The 21,709-nt window shown below is 40.4% G+C and overlaps 1 protein-coding gene across 1 annotated transcript in view; it reads right to left on the bottom strand.

The window, feature by feature from the left end:
* LOC104510348 (sodium channel protein type 5 subunit alpha-like) overlaps positions 1–21,451 on the bottom strand; it is a gene marked incomplete at its 5' end in the record, with an annotated part of 128,857 nt that extends 107,406 nt beyond the window's left edge. Inside the window, 5 exons of the mRNA XM_010152567.1 lie at positions 636–1,037; positions 3,422–3,604; positions 7,431–7,628; positions 9,207–9,348; positions 21,388–21,451. Coding sequence (XP_010150869.1) covers positions 636–1,037; positions 3,422–3,604; positions 7,431–7,628; positions 9,207–9,348; positions 21,388–21,451 — 989 coding nt within the window. The remainder of the gene's footprint in view (positions 1–635; positions 1,038–3,421; positions 3,605–7,430; positions 7,629–9,206; positions 9,349–21,387) is intronic.
* Positions 21,452–21,709: the final 258 nt, after the last annotated feature.

The following is a 21,709-nucleotide window of genomic DNA, read 5'->3' as shown; positions in this document are numbered from 1 at the left end:
TAAAGGCATCAGTCTTAATAGTTTTACTTATGACCTTATTAAATATTTTGCAACGGTGGTGCTTTGCAACAAAGATCCTGGCAATCTGCAATAGCTTGAATTCTGCTGAACTTCCTGGGTGTTATTTGAACTGGATGCTAAACCCTTCTGAAAACTACCTTTGGACCGTACAAACAGCTCTCTACAAGTAGCTATAGAGAAGACCAGAGGTTAGATGCAAACAGATACCAACCAGTGGGAGAAAATGCAGTCTTGAGATGGTAAAACACACTGAATCATTTTAAAAACACAATTTTCTAGCCACCACACAATGTCAGATATTCAAATGTCAAAAGCAACCAACTTAGAAAATGTCCCTACAAGAAAAGAAAATTCATAGCAAACCCAAGATTTTGGTATTTGCCTCCAGCCAGCCCTGAAGAGTAAGTCTCACCCGAAGTCATGACCCTCCCTTATGCAGAACTAGACACACATTGCTGTGGGGGTTAGCCCATTGTCTTCCCACCCTGCCTCGGATGCTGGGTCTGTTTTTTCTCTGCAGACTGCATATCGTGCAAATCAATTACCGCAAACTCCAACAACATTTAGAAGGAAACAAGTGTGTGAATCACATACAAAAGTTATAAAGTACTCACCAGGTCGCCTGTCCCAGGTTTTTCCATAATAACTGGGGGGAGCAGTAACCCTGCAGGAGAAGTAGGGTCTGGGTTGAGTGCCCCGGTGCCTCCTCCTATCAGGGAAACCACACCATTGCAATCCACTGAGCTGTTCCTTTTGCCCGTCTGGGTGTAGTTGGGAGAAGTAGGGTGAGAACTATGGCTCACTTGACTTTGCACGCTCGGACGCCTCCCAGATCTTGGAATTAAGAGAGAGCCCCGGTGGCTTTCATTTTCCCCAGCCGTGCTGATCTCATCATCGGCAAAATCTGTTTCGGAGCCAGTGTCTCTGCCACGGAGTCGGAAACTGAATATGCTTCCGTGGCTGGTTCTGCGCTTCACCAAGTTTGCACTGGGACCATAACTAATGCCAAGGAGAGTCTAGAAACCCCCAGAAAGGAAAAAGGGGAAAGAGAAACAACATATTGCAACATGTTTTCAGGACCAAGGAATGTCTGGGGAGAGCAGTAAGTTCCATTTTAAATCAAGTGCTTCAGAGAAAGACTTAATTACATGTATTCAACCTTTGCAAAGTTAAGAGGTTGAATAATCATTCCTAGCCATTAGGTATTTGTCTAATACTTGACAGTTAAAGATGTACTGAAATAGGAAGGCTCAAGGTGGCATTCGCCTTGTAGCGTGATGCTTCCCTTGCTTCTACTTCCCCCCTGGTCTGATAAGTGCCAAAGGACCTGGGAAGGCAGCACAAGGGGTGGAAGACAGGAGCAGGGAAAGGGATCCAGCTCCAGTTTACGGTACTATCACACATCTTCATAACAGCTAGGGAAGGAACTTTGCAGTGGGAGAAGAAGAGATAAAGAAATAGGGCAGGAAATGAACTGCAGGGAAAATGAGAAGAAGAGGGAAGAAGAAGAAGTAGTATACGACGGAAGAAGGTGATAAAGGAAAAAAATAAAACAAGAGCAAGAAGAGGGATATGGTTTCTTATTTTGTAGAGTGATTAGCCCAATGCACATGGCTGCTTTAAAGGGTAGGTAACCTCAGTACACAGCAGTCTCCCTGACACCCAAATATCAGCCTTGACGATCCACATCAGCTACTGAGAGTGCAACTCTGACAGAGCATCAGGAAGACATAGTAAAGCACTAAACACACCTAAACCCTGGCAGAATAAAAAGGATGTTCAGAAAATGCATAAGGAATTCAAGTCTATCCCCTTCCCTCATATCTGAAGAGGAAATTATTGGAGTAAGAGCATTTAGGCAGAACATACTTTTGATTTTATGGCCCATACAGAATTTTCAGCTTCTTCAGAACTTGCTTATGAACCAAGAATATATGAAGAGAGGTCAGATCTCCACAGCATCCACAAACCAGACAAACCTAACGAAGCCTGATTTAATTTTCACACCACTGAGTTACGTAATAATGCTACTTTATGACACTGGTACAAAGAAGAGTACAAAACCCAGTCCCCCTCTAACTAAAAACAACCTATTTGGATCACTACCAAATTTTAACTGGTCAAAAATCCATGCCTCGGTTTCCATGGCACGGTCATTGAGACTGATTTCTGATGGCAACACACTTCCAGCTGCTCAGATTGCATCTGAATGATGACTCAGCCTCACTCCCTCCAACCATGCCAGACGCAGCCTTGCAGAGAAGATTTACTATAAGCTTTGAAATGTGTCTCCCATGTTTCTCATGCATATGACATCCAGGGGCGAAAAGTGAAAACAAGAAATATTAATCTAAGAAACAAACTGGCAATGCACAGCTCCAATCCATGGTCATTCTGGTACGTGGTGTCTTGAAACCCATCCAGAATGAAGCTAAAGAGCAATTCTAGCTTTAACAAAGGTGCAATTTGTAACGCGACCCGCTCAACCGATGAGACAACAAAAACTATTAGATTAAAAAATGTATGTCATTTACAGAAATCCAGCTCTGTGTAAAATTTGTGAGCTGGGGAGTCATTAATTAGTCACATTTACTTATATCACTTACACATTTTCTATGAGCTTTTTATGGCTGCCAAATATCCCTAAATTCACTGACAACAAAATGAAAAAAGGCTTAGCCCATTACATGGCTCTTCAAAAAAACAAAATAAACTGATTTAAACTTTGCCCTCAGTTAAGCAAAGACAAATTATCTGAAGCTATTTATGATCATTTGATACATACAGCATGTGCAGATTCATATTCATGCATGTCAGTAACATTTATATAAAACCCTATTTAACAAGTGTCTCACTATTTTTTTCACTGCAATAAAAAGTAGAGACAAGTGCCACAAAGTTGTGACTTGAAGGCAACTAGCACAGGAATATAAAAAGGTTAATAACTTTTTTGTATAGTGTTTAAAAAGCCCTCAGAGACAAATTTCCTCCTTCCTCCTCTCTTTTTCTTTTTTTTTTAAGCTTTTTGGGTTTCTTCCAAGAATTTTTTTCTCTCTAGTAGGGATAGGATAAATATATTCAGATGAATAAAATTAAAGTAAGAAAATAAACCAAACTGTGGGTAATCCTGAAGCAAAAAAAAAAAAAAAGGATTTAAAAAAATTGAAACAAAATAAATTTGTAAGAATGTTTTAATGGGCATTTGTAATGAATTTTGAAAATTAAGTGGTAATACGTTTCCTTCTACTGTTCTGACACAGACTGTCTGCAGGTCAATTTTGATATTATATGTCTGATTTTTCTTTACGGCTGAAAGTTTCAGCTTTAATTGTCTATTCAGAGCCTGGCCTATCCAGCAAAGTGCAGTGTGAAACAAGTGATGTTTCAGACCATGGCTTACCATTCTCCTCTGACCATCATCGTAGTCACACTTGGGATTCCTTTGGTCTTCCCCATACTCTTCTGCTCCCAAAGATTTCTTTTTCTTTCGCTTATTTCTTCTTTCCTTGGCATTTTTGGATGCTAAAGGTGACATTTCCAATGAACTAAGTGACATCGAATCAATTCCTTTAGCAGCTAGTGCCTAAAACAGAAGGTGGTAGAAGGTATAAAATTTACTATTTGAGTTAAGGATCTCAGTGAGAGCTAATAATTACTCTGCTCAGCAATTATTTTTCATTTCAAGTGTTAAGGTTGGATAGGAGATAAATTTAAAATTTCAGTTGGTCCTTAATCATAAAAGTACCTCATATGGCTGGAACTGGTCTTAACCTGTTTCTAACCTCCACATTTAGCATGAAGCCAGACAGGTTCCTAGGACAAAGGCACACGTGCAGGTCTGCCACCCAGCTCATATGACGGAGCATTAGGAATGACTGAATGAAATTATGTGATTTATGTAGAGCTCACGCACAGGATCCTTCAACAGGTCAGAAGCGGAACAGCTTGTGTGCACACACGTGCAGGTGTACACTGCACACATCTCTGGAGTAACACTTCTCGTGTCAGTCAAAAAAAATCTCAAACTGAAGAATTTCATATCACACCTCCTCCCCCCAGACTTCGGCCCCTTGAAGTGGAAGTGACTGGACAGACGGGCAGCCAAGCTGGCTGCCAGGATATTCCTTCCCCTGTCACAGAGGGATGCTAGGCACAGCAGGCACATTTTTGTAAACACTTAACCCAAAGAGCAGCACAGGCAGCTATAATGAGAGATGCAAAGATAAAACCGTGGGCTGAACTTGATGAGGTGGCCTTTGCTTCGCCATGTGCTTCAGTGCTGTGCTGGCTATCGGTTGGGATGGCTGCGAGAGCTGATAACAGACCAACTGCTGGAAACCCAGCAGAAGCCGAGTGCAAAAGCCTGAGCACACAAAGCCACAGCCTTGGGAGAAAATGAGCAGCCAGGAGCAAGGATCCATAGGTGTAGGGAGGAAGGCACAGCCCACACTGACACACTGGGCCCCAGTCCCCAGTGCAGGTGGAAGGAGTGATGGGGGTCTGAGCACAATGCACAAGGTCAGGTTTGGGAGGTGTCAGGGTCTCAGAAGTAGCTGGAGACAAGGCCATTTGCAGAGCCCCAGCTGAAATACATACAACAAATGAATTGCAAAAAAAAAAAAAAAAGCGCCTCTCCAGGTTCCCAAGAACAGCAGAAACAGATGAATCCTCAGTGCTATTGTCTGTAAGGCACTAGAATCAAACAGGCAATCAGCTCTCCACAGCAAAATACTCCCTTCCTCCCACAGGCATCAGTCCAAGGAAAGTGAAGGCACTTAACAGTCGCGTAAAGAATCAATCATGTATTTCAAGGAGTAGCGGTAGCTCTATCAAGCTGAGAGCACAACAGAACTTAATTCCTGTGGGAAATATCTTTCATGAGCAAGCTGCTTAGAGAGGAGAGGAGGAGGGCTCAGACACCAGTCTAGGCTGTTCTTTTTTCTTTTTTTTTTTTTTTTTTGAGTCAATTGATTTAATTGCTGTGCTGAAGTGCTTTCTCTTTACAAAGATTCAGCAAGTCTTTTGGTGTTAAGTTCAGGTTTAGAAATGTGTCAGACCAGTTGTGTAAATTGACCGATGGTCCCCAAGCCGGCATATCAATTATATTTGCACTCTCTTTGTACTGCACAGGGTAAAAACTGGGCTAAAGAGTTTTGGTTTTCCTTTCTGATTGTCATCGTGCTTTACTGATCTCAAAAATATTGTGGGTTGTGCTACTAAGCGTGCTGTACTCTTACAGCAAAATAAGCTGATTTTCAGTTTGTTAGCATTTTTTTACCTATTGCTTGGGCTGAAATGCCCTTTTTCAGTTGTTGAAAGGATTTGAACTAAATTGTTTCTCACGGCATGGAGGATGATCCCATGTCCTGTCTATCTACCCTTTCTGGTTGGGTTCCTGTGGCTGGACCATGTGCTGCTCCCTCTGGCATTGCAAACCATAACCCACTACCCTGGCTCCCAGGGAAAGGAAGAAACTTGTGACCAGGCATGTCTGGGACAGGTGGTGGTTGAAGGATGGGAGAAAAGCTTAGTTCACACAAGCCCTGACACAGAGATTATGCAGGCAATAGGAGCTGAGGCAAGAATTTAGCAGTACAGTGAGAAAGTCAACCCCAAAATCTTGATAAAGGCTTGGAGAGCAAGATTAAAACTGAATAGTCTGACTGGGGTGGGACACTTAAGAAGGACATCTGAAAGCTACATGGTGCAGCCACCCAATTCACTTTCCTGACCCTCTGCTTCCAGATATCTAATTTGAAATGTCTGGGGTTGATTTGCAGAATTACTGGACTTCACTAGTGAACACGCGCGCAAATCGCTCTACTCCTGTTTCCTTTTCATAAGGCTAGGATAATTTTCCAGGAGTATTGCAAATACAAATGAATATTTCTGAAGCACATGTCTGAGCAGAGACAAAAGGCACTGAAAAACTAAGGATGTTAGTCATTTAGTCTCTGAAGCAGGCTTTGAATGCCTAAGTTGGAGAGTCTGCTCAAGCTGCCCTAAGGCTACAGAACAAATTATGAGAAAGCGAAGAGCTGCTCTTGAGTCATGCACTGTCCACCCTTTGTGCTGTGCAGGGCACAGGAAAAATGACATGTGGTCGGCTGAAGAAAAGTCTGTTATAAAGCATATAGACAAATGGGAGCAATTTAGGTTTTCATGAGCAACCTTCAGTTTGACATATTCTGACTTTCCTTTTTTGTGTACATACAGGCTTAACTGAAATCAAAGCCTTCAAAAGGAAATTCTTAAATATCTATAATTATAGCTGGGGCTACTAAAGTTGACTGTTATTAGGAAGAGCTCAGCTGGAGTCAAAACACATGAAAATTTGTATAAAATAGGTACAGGTTGGAGCTCAGTTTGCTCCCTTGGGTTATGGTAGAAAGTTACTCTGTTCAAAGTGCCTGTACATGGAGTAAATTGCATTTACCTATTACTTAAACCATCAAAGAGGATCTTTAAAAGGACTTAAATGATGTATAAGCTTCTATTAGCACTTTGTCAAGGATGAATTGCATTTTCTATTTTCTTTCCAAGGATTTAAATGGGCTTTGGATTAGGCCCTGAAGCCATATGTACCCGAAAGAAAATTATGTGTATTAGTTTATATTGTGTATCAAGGTTTTATTTCTCTCAACTACAGTGCTACGTGTTATTTCAGACTAATTTTCTTATTGTCTTCTTGTTCACAGCACCTAAATTGTTCTCTTAAGCTGTTTAATAAAGACTTTCTACCCCACACAAACCACAGGCAAATTAACCAGTGTTATTAAGGCTATATGGCTACATCCACCATATGGCCTCCCTGTTTTGTTTAAACTTACAACATAACATTAAATCCATATCCTTTGCATAATTTGCAAAGCTTAACCTCAAGATCTGGCTATTTACTTGTTCAGGAATTAAGCTGTATGTGCTTCAAACAGGTTATCCTACATCTTTATGTTCATTATCTGTTAGGTGGTTGGATATTCCTGGCAGTTGGAATAAGACAGTGAGGAAATGAACATGAGCTGAAGTGCTGGTGGAAGAACGTTCAGCTGGGGCTATGGCTGAGCTACCAAAATAGCTGTTCTGTGCTCAAATGCAGATGCAGTTATACCATAATTAAAATGTCTGATATTCTGCCCAATATAAATTCCTCTGCTGGCACATGTGGTACAGTTAACCTAATACATCTCTGGATATGTAAACCCTAAATGGCCCTGATCCTAGCAGGTAGAACCAACCTTTTTCTTTTAGAAAGGACGGTAACAACTCTGTCCAGGTTCATACACCTTAAGCTGCTTTCAAGCAAACTCTTACTTGAGTTATCACATAAATGTAAAATAAAGAGAACGTGAATCTCAAGGTACAATCTGTTCAAGTTACCTGAAGCCAATCATGCAACAGAGTTTACTGACCTCCTGCTCTTTCTTTAACATCTCCATGGCTTCCCGAAACTTTCTTTCCTTCTCTTCTGTTTCAGCAATAGTGGCTTGGTTCTGCTCTTCATATGCCATGGCCACAACAGCCAGAATCAGGTTGACCAAATAAAATGAGCCCAGAAAGATGACCAGCATAAAAAAAAGCATGTAGATCTTCCCAGCAGATCTGAGAGTCTGTAAGCACAAAAGTACCAAAATCACTAACAATATTTTTTTTACATTTTTTTAATCAAACTAAATTTTTATGATTTTTTTACTATTTTTTTAAACTTAGATTTAAAATATAACTGAATTCACCCTTTGTTAACAGCCAAAACATAATCCCTTTGATAGCAAATGACAACCACATTCAAGGAAATAATCTTCTCACCAACATGTTTTTATACCTTATTCAAAAAATACGTGCCTTGCAGTAAAATCAATTTTTAATAGAAGAACTCTTTCCTCCTTACCATATATCTCTACTGGTTTTCTTTGAGAATAGAAAATCTTACAATCAGCTGCAGTGAAAGCTTTCCCCACACAGCTCCATCTACTTTTGTCCAGTGCATAGAAACTTTCCAAGCGGGATTCATGTATTTCCCTTCAAATGTCTACAGTCTAGGTCCTTTACAGTCACTGGGGCCATAAAGATACTTAAAGATATTTAGACATCTGCCTCAGGATAAGAAGAATCAAACCTTGGGTGCTGTTGATCGTATTGCCTGGTTCTCCACCAGAGTTACAGGCATAACCGGAGTTTAGGATAACATGTCCTATGGTCAATGACTTGATGGTAGTGATAGAAACCACTGTGTGATATTGTAAGGTAAATAATAAAAAAGTGATGTTCACCCTTATTTGCCATGACAGTTTCAGCCTTCTAGATTTGTACATGCACCTTTGTGCCAAGTAAATGAATACAGTTGTTTAAAGAATCTTCAATTTCATTGTACTACGTTTTCCGGAAATGAAATTGTATAACTGGCTGCATGTGAAGCTTAAATCCCTAGTACCTTCAGAGATGTCTACCTCCGTACCTTCAGCGTAGTATCTGTCAGCACTAACTCCCTTGATTTCCTTACAAGTAAGCTTCGGTTTTGGCAATTTTGAGATGCAGAATAAATCTTCAGTAGCTCCAAGGACAAAGTATGTAATTCAGTACCAAACTATCGCATGTACTTCTTCAGTGTTTGCATACATTTCAGGAAATGCACACTAAAATGAGCGTTCACTAGCAGACCACCTTGCATACATGACTAAGTTGACTGTAAGTTGTCCATGATGACAAGTTTGCAGCAGTGAGAACTGAAAGATACCAGGTAGTTTTGCCATCTGCTGAATTTCTGTTATCACGCTTTGCAAAGAAGATATGACCAGTACACAGGTGCTTCTCTAGTCCTTTTTTTGAGTCAGACTCAAAAGTTTAGTTCATGTCACACCAGCCACCAAAGAAATCATTAATTGGCAACATGGTGATCTTCATTAAGTGGTGAATTTCAATTAGATTCAGGTAAATTACACATTCAAAGCATCGTTCACTCAATACCAATTTTCCCCCCTTTACCAAACACCTAGCCTAATGTCTTCTGGTATCATCACTCCTATGAAAATAAATTAATTGGAACACTTGATAGTTCTTCTCCAGCAAACATGCAGCACAGTTTACCTAATGACCAATATTTATTTCTTGTCTATAATTATTGGATAGTTAATTGTTATGAGATGATGTGTTTATTTTATATTTTTAACAGTAATAAAACAATCTCGTACCTGTTGATAGAGACGTTCCCAACAATCTTGGGTCATAAGACGGAACAAAGAGAGAAAGGCCCAGCCAAAAGTATCAAAGCTTGTGTAACCATGGTCAGGATTTTCCCCGGCCTTCAGACATATATATCCCTCAGGGCATGTGCTGCAAAACATGAGGGACGATACAGCAAATGCATCATAGATGGCTTCAGCATGCAGAAACTTATTTCCATGGGAATGTAGTGAATGCTCAGTTAAAAGCACAGATGCTCAAAAGTAAATACCTCCACTGGGTAAAAACACAGGAAGCCCGTGTATGCTAACTTCATAATACCAAAGATCTTTACAATCTTATTTTTCCTTTGAAAAGATAAACCTGGAAATGGTAACCATAGCTCGAGCTGCAATGGCAAATGAACACCTAGCATTGCAGATATTTGAAACAGACCGGAATTAAGTGTCTAAGCAGGACATTAGTGCTTAAATATTTCTCTAGGCACTTATTTCTAATTAAGCATCTTAAACTTGGTGTCTCCTGTTACAGCTGTGGGTAATACTGTGATAGTGAACCTGCTTTTCTGGTTACATAGTCTGACACTGGCTGGATGACATCAGCATGTGCCACCTGAGCACCTTCCCAATTTCTTACTATGCCTGACCTTGCACTCACCTCCTGAAGGACTAAATCTTTAATTTAAGAAACCCAGCCCTTTATTCCACACACTGCCATAACCTGGGGTCATGACATTTTTTCCTGTTTCTGCCAGGAAAATGTTTTCCTCGTGTGTCTTGCAGATTCACGTATTAAATGGCATGCAGATAGCATGAATTTCACTGGCTCTCATTAAACTTTGAGACCCTTTGCAAGTAATTTTCTAGACCTATATGCCAGAAGAGGAAAAGAATTCTCTCTGCTTTACAGCCAGCAGTGCTACTATGTAAGTACTGAATTACATCAATAAGTGAAACACAAGGTGGAAGAGATACTGAGCCAATGAGCCACCCCCTCTCCCAGAACAGTCCAATATATGATTAGTCAAAAGACTGAACACACCTATTGCATATCACAAGCTGCTTCCCAAACGTAAGATATGCCCCATGAGAAACTGAAGACATAGAGCAATACACAAAGAATTACTGCTCTATATGGCATAGAAGAGAATATGAGATCAAGGATGTTGCCATTGTCCTGGACCCTACAGTATTTGGGAATTTGTTAAGTGGGAACCATCTAACTATCTGGAGAAGAGATCTCAGTAGAACTTGCAGTAATTCCAGCTCTGTCTGTTCTCCTTATGCTTCAGACAAAGACGAAGCTGGTACAATTCAGTGAAAATTCTAGCGAACAGGACTAGGGACGGTTGGAACAAGAGGGAATGTGAAAGCACTTTGTCAGAGATCTGAGACATTGAGAGACACCAATTCCCAGTCAATGTTTCGATAACAGAGCAATACTCTCTGTCTTGATAGCTATAGGAATCAAGGTTTTCTGAACTGCTTTCAGATAGGAGGATTATTGTAATATCCAGCCATTTAGAGTGTGTCCAGTTTATACAGCTTTTAATTTTTTTTTCTCTCACCAAAAACCTGTAGATCGTTTCAGACACTGCTGTTTTTTACCAAAGCAGAATATTGCCAAAAAATTAAATACAAAGCAGTAATAAAAGTAATGAAATGTAATTTTTAAAATGCACTCCAAAAAGAAATCGATTCCTGAGAAAGCAGAGTATGTCTTAGTATGAAAATCAAGGATTTTTTTTTAATACCAATTGTGTACTGATACAAATCAAATTTCTACAGCACAGGATAGCAACTCTCTACTGCATGTCAAGATGAGAATAGGTTGCCATAGGTTTGAAGTTATACAAATCTATGGTGTCAGCCACCAACATTAGACATTCAACAACACTTTAAGAAGCTTAGCTTAATATCATTAGTCAAGCACAAATTTTTAAGCAAGTCTGCTTTGAACTCCGAAAAAAGGAGTGCTGAGGCATTGCAAAATGTGTGCATATCCTTGTTTGTAGTAGTCTTCAGAAAAAGAAATAAAAATGAAAAAGAACAGATGATGTTTAATGAATTAAATGTATCACACAAGTGAGACTATAATAAGTGATTCTGTCACCTTAGGTAGAGTCAAGTTGGTTTATATCAGTTGAGAATTTAGATAATAGTAACTATATCTCACAACGAATGTAAAAGAGAGATAATTCTGATTTTTTCCTTGCCAGCCTAGAAATATCTTCTTCTAGATCTTTTCTACTTTGACTACCTATTGTTTCCTGATAAGAGCCACATTTGAATAAAAATTACAGTAACATTACTGAGTTAAAAGGGAACAAATTCAGAAATCTCAGCTTTTTTCCCCTAAAAATGCAGATGCACACTGAATGTCTCTTGTATATCCATGTCCTTTTTTGAGGCAGGCTTTTCACTAAATCTCCTGTCTCCCAAAGGCAGCATCTGCTGTCACTTTCTGCCATAGAGACATGAGATTTCTGCCTCTGATCTGCTGCTGCAGCCTTCAGTGCTCATGATGTGCTGCTGACACTGTTCACAAGCTCTGAGAAACGGATCCTCTGGGTTCCTGAGAAGGAAACCCTTTCTGCTTCCATGCCCATAGAGGACATTCCTTTTACCATGAGAAAATGAGTGCACTCACGCATTGTGCTGGCTGGAAACTAAGTGATCATGTCCAGAGGTGGACAGACTTTCCTTAGTCTTCCACAAAACACCAGTGGCTCCATTGAGGCAGTCCCATCACTTCTATTTTAATGTTATTATTAATGGTTAAAACATCTGCATACAGCTGTGAGAAACTTGATGGTGACTACTGTAATGGTGAACTTAATCCTAGATGGAACAGTTGGCTGGAAATTAGGTGTCATCTAGAATAAATTGCCTAAAATCTTGGGCAAAATGGAAATTTTGCCATTAATTTCGGTATGAGAGGCTTCCCTCTTAATCTCTTCACCATGTTGAACAAGAGAGTATGAAAGAAAGGAGATATTAGGAGCACTGCACTTAGATGTATATTCATAGACACCTCTCAGCACCATAAGATTAGAGGGTACAGTCACTCTTGGGTTCATTGCCAGTTTTGCTTTCTGGGGAAACTGTTTTGATGCAGAAGAACATTAGAACAACTGCTCAAAGCACTTTACCACAACTGCTTGGAAAGCTCTAGGATGTGGAGATATAACTCCTCTGACTGTGAAAGTGAGCAATGGTACCTCAGACATATTTTTTGTTTATAATACAGTTAGTATTTTTTCATGTTTCATTCCGTCATTATATGCCTCTAAAACCTTTTCCACTCAGCAACAAGTTGTTGGTGTGAAAAGGTCTGTCTGACTCGGCAGTGAGTATACATGGTTCTCTAATATTATGTTCGGGTATAAGAGCACTCAAACAAAATGTCTTCAGCACAAAAAGCTTGAACACCAGCTCAAAAATGCTATTAATGTTAGCTCTCATCCTTCTTACACAGACTAGACACTTGAGACAAAATATCCTACTTTTCAACTTCATATTCTTGTTCACCCTCTTTTGTGGCTGACCGAAGCGGTAACCTATGGGGTGTGGGAATACCTTAAAAACACTAAGGAAAACAAATGCTGCTTCTCAGAAAAACACTCTACAGAAATTTAGGTGTGAGATTCACACATGAGAATATTGTTCTGCAACTGACACCATTTCCTCTGAGGATTTTTTTAAGGAGTCTCAAGACTTTGCTCGAAGCATGTTCAATGTGTAATATAAAGCCTTCCCCTTCAGATGTTTTTAGCAACCTCTTTAGCTTCTTTTACCTCGGGGAAAAATTTCACAGGATTGCACTTTCCTCTGATACACAGGGATGGGCAACAACAACAAGCTACATAAATAAAACAAGCTCCACAGGAGCCTCACAGGATGCTGTTCAATTGATCACAATAAAATTAGTGTCATTGATTCAGAAAAGTTAAAAGCATCAGTCTACCCACCTATGCATCAGGCTGTAATCACTATTGTAAGCTGGCATTGGTACAGGGAATTAAAGAACATAAGAAACAGCTTTCTTTTAAATAACACAGATTGGGAATGCCAGAGGGTTGTAGCTGAGGGGCATAATTACAAAATGCTCTGTCTCAAGAGTTTAATCTAGGGAAGCCAAGTAACCTGCTGATCCAGACTGTAGTGGCCAATAGGGTTGTGCAGTAAAAGAAGATTTGTAAAACAACCATGTGTGGGGTTGTAACATTCAGACTCTGAAATACAGGGAGGGTTGTCCATGTGTTACCAGCAGTTAGCATCAAACAGCTGCTAATGTCAGCTATGACATCTGTAAGGTAAAGGCTGCACTATCATTTGGTTTAGTGCAAAGGCAGATACGGCTCGCTACACTGAGTTGTTTATAAAAAAGGCAATAGTGGGAGATTGCAGCTAGCAATCTCTCACCTAGCAGCTCTCACTGCAGGCATCTAAGGGGTCAGAGAGAATTTGAAGGGCATTTGTAAAAACAAGGGTTGCCAGTGGTCTGGAAGGAAGGAAGTGCTGCTGGTGAGGCACTGGAACAGGTTGCCCAGAGAAGCTGTGGATGCCCCATTGCTGGAAGTGTTCAAGGCCAGGCTGGATGAGGCTTGGAGCAGCCTGGGCTAGTGGAAGGTGGCCCTGGGCAGGGGGGTTGGAACTGGATGATTTTTAAGGGCCCTTCCAACCCAAACCATTCTATGATTCTAAGTACAACCAAATCCAACCAAATGCCACCAAAAAAAAAAAAAAAAATAAAAAAAATCAGAATAAAGAGCAACATCGACCAGGAGCTGAAACTGGAAGAGCGAAGGGAAGGAGACACCCATGAGCAGGCTGGCTCACAGGCTCAGAGCACTCACTGACCTGTGCATGCTACAGACTTGCATCCACAAAAAAAGTTTCAGGCTCCCCCACTGGCTACTTGTTCAGGCAGATGGAAAACCAGTGGTTTCAGCCAGAGACATTAAACTTTTCCATGCCCGCATGCAAACAGCAAGAGGAAGAACTGCTGCTGCAAGATGGTTTTTTAGACTTCATGCTGCAGTAAGGTAAGCAAACTCTCATTTCTCCTCACTCAATCCAGCGGCCAGACACTGGATCTTCTGTCTAACCCATCAAGAAAAATTTAAGGCAATAATCTATCATCATAAACATAATCATAGTTTACTACTTAATGAAGACTGTAGCCCATAGCCACTCTGCTTCTCTCACGTGGCTGATGAGTTTATCACAGCTTTGACTAAGAGGTAATATTACCCCTCCTTAAGAACTGAGTGGATTTGGATTTAATCCCCACTGTTGCTATTTAACCAGAGACATGATCTTCCAAATACACAACTGATCCCAGTGGGGACTGGCGTGGTTGCCCCTAAGCCTGTATAACACATAAAGTTATGCCCATGGCCCCTACAGCATCTTTCAGGTGATATACTTTCTTTGTGGTTTTTCTCATACTCAAATGAAAAGCTTTCTCACCATGACCAAAACATCATCATTCTTGTGTCACTGTAACCAACACAGAGTAAATGGAAAAGTTCCTGTGATTTACATCAGTATCTAATTAAATTCATTTATGGTATGCTTAAAGTCTGAATTAATTTTGTTAATATTGATTGTTAATCTGGGGTGTAATTAGGTTAACTCTGGTAGTTTAAACAACCCACTTCAGTCTTTCCAAAATATCCTTATTTTGGTCACATTTGAAGAAGTCACATTTGGGTACCATATCCCCTTCCTCACTCCACCAGCCTTTCCCACTCATCAGCCAGCTGTATCCCAACGAGCTGAATTTGGCAAGTGTTATGAACACACCAGTCCCACTAGGCACATGCCAAAACTCCACAGGAGTCCATTCCCTGTGATGGACCCATTCATGCAGCAAGTTAAACATATACTGCCAGACCACAACCTGCCTGACAAGGTTGGCTAGTCCAGAGATCGCCTGAAACTGGTTGTTTCTCCTGATTGCTCCCACTCCTGTCACTCCTCAGGAGTCCATATATACAACTAAGGCACCTGAGCACCGTCTTCACCCCAACACATCCATGGTCTTGCACCTGAAATGCAAACCCTCCAAGTCAAGGGGGCTCTTTTCACACTACTTTCCCAGCATCCAACACAACATGGCCTAAATCTGGGGACTTCTTATATAAACACAACAAGTAATAATAATACCAACAATAATAATAATGATTTAAGTACAGGCAAGTCAGGGCTGCAGCAGTCCCTATTGCCAGCAGGAGAATAAAAGAACCAACTGGGTGCATTATTCTCTGCTGCAGTTCCCCAGTTTCCAGCACAGCTGAGGTTGTGTTATTGAGCACATTTGCTTGTAGTCAGGGGACTAAGAGCTGTGGGAGAGCATGCTGTATGACATGTTCTTCTGGCAGACATACACATCGTTCGAGGCTCTGCAGTGCTGGGCTGTGCAAAGTAGCGTTGGTGGAAGCATCTGATAGCAGTGCTGCTCCACAGTATGGTGCATGTTTCTTCTCTACCCTTGAGGGTTGTGATAAGCCTTCTCGAGAGACTTTAAATCATGGTGTGGGGGATGCATAAAGGCAAAGGAATGTTACTATAGCTCAGAGAGATCAAAGTGCTGCATCACTATACATGCCATAATGAGTATATGCTGACAGTGTGGTGGTGTGGAGAACGTACCATAAAAATGTTTTCAGTACTCATGGTGACTGTGAAAACAGGCATCTGATGCAATTTTATGTGTTGGTATTAATCACCTTAGTAAAATGCCACAACACAAAAGGAAACAAAGGGTTTTTTTGGATGATACTTTATAAAAAGTTAGGACACACGCAAAAAGTTTTGAGTGTTACACCACATGATCCTTCCTTCATCCCTTATATGCAATAAACTCAGTGACAGCAGAATTTACCAAACCATATAGAATATTGCCCCATGCTGTACATTATTTTAATGTACCCTGTTAAGACAAATCAAGGTCATAGTGAGGATAAAGGTAGCTAAAGTTTCTATAGCAACAGTTACTAGGATGCAGTTGCCAAAGGTGCTTTCTTGTTGCATCCTGAAGTAGCTTTACTGGCTGCTTTTCCTTCCTGTTCACTAGTCTTTTTGGTAACATCAGTACAGACACGATGCAAATGTGCTTTCATTGTCAATATGATCTTGCAGACTACACCTGCCCACAAGCTGAATATACACGACATATCATGTGAAAAAATTAAGCAGTCTGACCTTGAGATCCAAAGGGGACACAATTGGCTTAAAACATGCACACTTTTCTGAAATGCCAGCTCCCTGTTGTAGTTGAAAGTGAAAAAGTGAAAAGAAAAATGGTTTCTCTTTTTTTCTGCTTGTTTACTTTGTACATTGAGAGCATGTTGTCTGTTTCTCTTTCTTCTAATGGACAAATTTTCTTGCTGTTTCTATTGCTCTTCCAAAGCTTCAGGCAGAAGGGGAAGAAAAACCAGCAGTCTAAGCACAGCAGAAAAATGTCCCTGTGAAATTACAACAGGATAAAAGTGGAAATGCTTTAGAGTTGAACTGTCTTTACCCTCGGAGGAAGCATGGGACTTTACAGTATTGGTCATTTCATCAAAACGAACAATTAATAGTCACGGAGAAGACATAATTGCATGGACAGCATGAAGAAGGTTAGCGCATCCTGACATAAAACAGCTCCCACAGCCCACTCGCTGGGAGATTTGGTCTGATGATTGCAGCAGGGCGATGCCTGGTAGAGGCATTGCTGATGTGCTTGAGGAGAATGCTTCACTGGATCTGAGCATGGGACCAGGACTGCATCTCCTCCTAGCATTAGTACCCTGGGATGCTTCCTTGCTTCTTGTCTAGTGTTGGTCATGTCCCATTGCATGGGACCAGGCATGAATTGCCAGGGTTTTTCTTTGCTGTAGGTCCCTGAGCACACTCTAAACAATTGCATTCAACTACAGTCCTTCCCTTTGGCATTATCACCATAAATACTCATTTGTGGAGATGTAGTAATTTTGCCTTTAAGGGCAACTTTCATACAGTAGGGTAGATGCCTTCGAAAGGCCTGTGATGTCTGATTATAGGCAGTGTATGGTGCTGCCTGCTCTTCTACGGCCCTTACAAACATAGTCCACTTGAGGCTAAGACTGGATTTCATGAGGGCTAGAGCACCCTTCAGCTGCTGCTCCTAGCTAAGATCCAGTACAATTTTATCATTGCATTGGATATTTACTGGACCTTCCTCCGGGCTAAAGCAAGGTGTTCAAATTGGATAAGCTACTACACTAGGAATTAAATTGAAAAGCAAATTTACAGAATTTGTAAACCCTTTGAAAATCAGACTATCTATCTGAGCTTTTAACCAAATCAAATAGAAGTTGAATTTGAGAAGAGAACCAACTTGGACAAATCCCAGTGCAGCCACATCCAAAAGAACTAAGTCTAACCCTGAAACACAACTACAAACATGAATAATTTTGCATATACACTACCTTTTCTTGTTAAAAGAGCGTTGCTGATTATCACTGCTTGCAGTGTCTGACCAATCTGTGACATACATCTCAGAGCAGAGGATTTTTCCATTAACATGGTGCTCTGAATGTCCTTGTTGTGAAACACTGAGCACGCATCACTAGCATTCACTTTGAGCCAAAGAACATCTTTGATCACAGTTATTTGATTTTCCTTCTACTCTAAACGTTACCTCATGTTTCCATTGGACTTTCTGTTCCTTGTAAATACAAAGCAAATTCTTGCAGTACATCAGGGTGGGTGAATGCAGTTGGATAAACAAAATGAAAAACAACACAAAAGTTCTATTGTTTAAATGAAGAAAAATCAAATTTCAGGCTTCACGAAGAAAGTTTCTGAGGGACCACATGGTGAACCCCACTGACAAATTAGTCATTGTGCAAACAAGAAAGATGCCATCTCCCTAGTATTCCTACTATGTCTCTACAATGTGATTTTTAACATAGCTCCCTGAGGTTGCTTGAGCATACCTAAACCATAAATAAATGTCTTCTTTCTTCCAGCTGCCAAAGTGCTGGAGACATGTTTGCTGCTGCTGAGTGACATACTTCTATTCAAATCCCTTCTGAACTAGAATCAATATTAGCTAGATCCATTACCTCCTGCTTTATTGGCAGTTTGGATGCTTGTTCAGAAAACATTCCCTCCTAGTAATGTAATAAAGCCCCCACCTTGGAGATAATTGCACTGTCTGTGATACAGCATCCACTGACGATCATTTCCCTGCTGATGCTGGCCTGCTACTCCAGCTCAGGTTGCAGTCTCCATCACTACACACTCTTACATCAGACCATCTGAGTCTCATCACCTAATAATTTCCATAGTAGATTTTTTTTTTTTACTCTTCTATAATAACAACAACCAGCCAAACCTCAGAGGGTCATTAACATGCTTTTAAAAATGCACTGAAGTGGCTTTGTCAATTACCTCGAGATTTAATATCCTGGCCACAACGCAGATATTCCTCCCTCTGGCAACAAAACGCTCCAGAGTGCACACATGACACCACCATTCCCTATATTTCCCCTGGATTCTCAGTGTACCCCAGAGACTGATAAACTCAAGATCCAAAGTGGGAGCAGAAGCATGCTCCAAAAATGCTGTGAGCACTCAGACATGGCCTTACCAACTGTCTTTCCTGATGCCTTGACGGGTTCCCAACTTAAGCATCCTCACTTGTCATTAACTTCATTACTAATAGGTGGGGGAACCACAATCTAATGCATCCACTCACTCTCAACTCCCCTCATCCTGTGGTGCAACCTGTCCCAGAAGGTCCTACAGATTCAGATTTTGTGTTTTGCTATTGAATGCACTAGCTCTTTGCTTTGGCCATTGAAAGATAAAACAAATACCACTCCGTTAGGTATGTTGGCCTATAAATGATGGTCTCTCTGTCCTAACAGGTAGGAATGCATGACTTTGTAAATCCCCTGAGGCCTCAGGATCATCTTCCTAATTATCTTCATGTCTTTGAACAGTGGCATGACTGGCAGGAACTCTGCCAAGTATAGCAGATGAGACAATACTTGCTAGTTCTGAGCTAAAAAACAGTGTAAGTAGGAATATTTATTCCTCATTTTTAGGTATTTAAAACCAAACTTTACCCAGTGGTATTAAATAATTAATTGAAAGAGGAAGAGGCTGAAGAAGAAAGAACTCATGCACAAAGAGAAAGTGGGTTTCCCTTAATGGCACAAACATTGATGGTTTTTATGTATTTATCAAAACAAGCACTAGGACCCTAAACACGGGGGTGGCATTTTCCTCCTCCTATACACAAGAGCTGGAAGTACTCCCCTGGATGTTTCAGACTGTGTCTGTCTCATGGGCATTGTGTCTCCACTGGAGGCTTTCTCCAATCGTGGCTTTTTGCTGACATGTTGCAATTTATTGACTTTCTAGTGAAGGAAATAAGTTTTATTTTGGTAATATGCATTGGTAGAACCCAAACCTTAAATCCATAAAAGCTACTAATATGTAGATACTCCATGGATATTGGATTGGTATTTAACTTTCCAATATTTGGACAATTCCAAAGCAGTAGTCCCTAAACTAAGCCTCACAAAATATCTGTAATCTGATTTCAGCCCTTTTGACATGGCTTATGACCTTAGCAGCAGTTACTACCTCAGTTCAGGTCATAGGGGAGAACAATACATAATATTTCATGATGTGGGAAATACTGTTGCTGTGCAGAACATTTCTTCCTCAATATTGTTGCCTATTGGCCATCAAAGGCTGAAGTCCACCAGCATAGGTAGATTGCCAAATTCTGGGATCCCCAGGAAGCATCCCAGTAGTCTTGGAGTCCAGCCTGAGCCTGGATAAATGCAATGTATTACAATCAACAAAGCACTTAATTAATGAATGCTGACATTGTACTTTCCTTGGAACAAAGAAAGAGAAAGCATGGCCCTCTGCCCAAGGAGTATACAGTCTAAATTAGACTGGCAAAACAGATCAGACACACAAGACATGCAGAGGGAAGACTGATACTTCAGCTTTTCCTTTGTTTTATGTAAATACAGATACAGACAGTGGCAGCAGTAAGTGAAGTGTCTCTCTCCAGGACCCCACAGCTTTTCTCACCCTCCTGCCCATAAGCAAGTTCAGATTTTGTCTTCCTTTCATCTTCCTGCTGTCTCCCCATGCACACATGCCTCTTTTCACATTGAGTTCTTCCTAACTGATTTTTTTTCAGTCTTCCACATTTAGTTCTACCAACTCAAAACATCTCCCTACAGAAGTAGATCATCTCACCTTCTCCCCTCACTTGACCAAGACCTTCCACCTTCCTGGTTCAAACACTCTCACATATTTAGATCAAAAGCTCATCCATCTCACATCTCTAAGGTTTTGTCTTCATTTTCCTACAACTCCTAACAGCCTACAATCTTTGCACAGTTTGTAATCTCCTCTGCCCACACAGTCTCTCTCTGTCCAATCTAAACTTTTCCATTTCCACCAAGATCATGAGAACCTGTCAAATACAATTACACAGACAATGCACTCAAACCCTGAGGACTGGATGCAGGAGAAACTCTTAACATCTATAGGTTGTAGGGATATGAGTAAAGTGCTTTATGCAGAGTAAGTTAGTATACCACAGGAATTTTTATGGATCTCTTCACTGTCTATACTGTAAGAAAATGAAACACTTGTAGTCCATAAACATGTCCTGTACAAATGTAGATCACAACTCAAAACTGAGTAGCTTCCCACCTCCAAAGCATGTTATTTTGGGGAGTAACATTTGTTGATTTGTTTATCTTGCTTTGCCAAAAGCCAAGAATTCATCATCAGTCTAAATCCCTCCAGTTTTTCTGTTTCAATTCCTTTTCATTTCCTTTAAAATACTCTTCACTCAGCCAAATTGTTACTTAGTTTTCACTATTTTTTACTGCGAAGTTTAAACATATTAAAAAAGAACTGTAATAAGGCCCCTAAAGATTTTGGACTTGAATAAATGACACAAAAACTTCTCTTTCCTGCAGTTCAGAAAATTGTATTACTATGCACAGTATCGTCTTTATCCTCTCTACCATTACAATTGACACAAGGAAGTTGAAATTTCTACTTCATGCTGGTGAGAAGTGGACAGAACTGAAGGAAAACATAGAAACGTAGGAAAAAAAAAAAGGGAACAAAACCAAACCAGAAGTGAAGATATTTTTAAAGCACTTACCCAGCATCAGTGCTATTGCCGCACAGCAACACATCTTCTGTACCATTTTTTATGAAATAGTTCACTGCAACAGAAATAGAGAAATGGCTTTTTAACAAGTACATTCTGGGAATGATAACATTCACAAATATCATCCACCAAACAGCATATTCAATTGGGACAGTAATTGAGAGATGAATGGTATGCTTTTGTTTTGTTTTGCTAATTTTAACTTTTATAAAATGCTCAAAGCTCTTCAAGCACTTGCTGTTTGTATTGCAAATCTGACCAGTTTAATAAGGTGGCAGCAGGGCTGTAGGCAATATTTGTAGGAAATGTCATC

Source organism: Eurypyga helias, unplaced genomic scaffold (genome assembly GCF_000690775.1).
Source record: "Eurypyga helias isolate BGI_N326 unplaced genomic scaffold, ASM69077v1 scaffold1665, whole genome shotgun sequence".
Taxonomy (NCBI): domain Eukaryota; kingdom Metazoa; phylum Chordata; class Aves; order Eurypygiformes; family Eurypygidae; genus Eurypyga; species Eurypyga helias.
The sequence above is the reverse complement of the archived record's forward strand: the minus strand, read 5'-3'. Positions and strand labels throughout refer to the sequence as shown.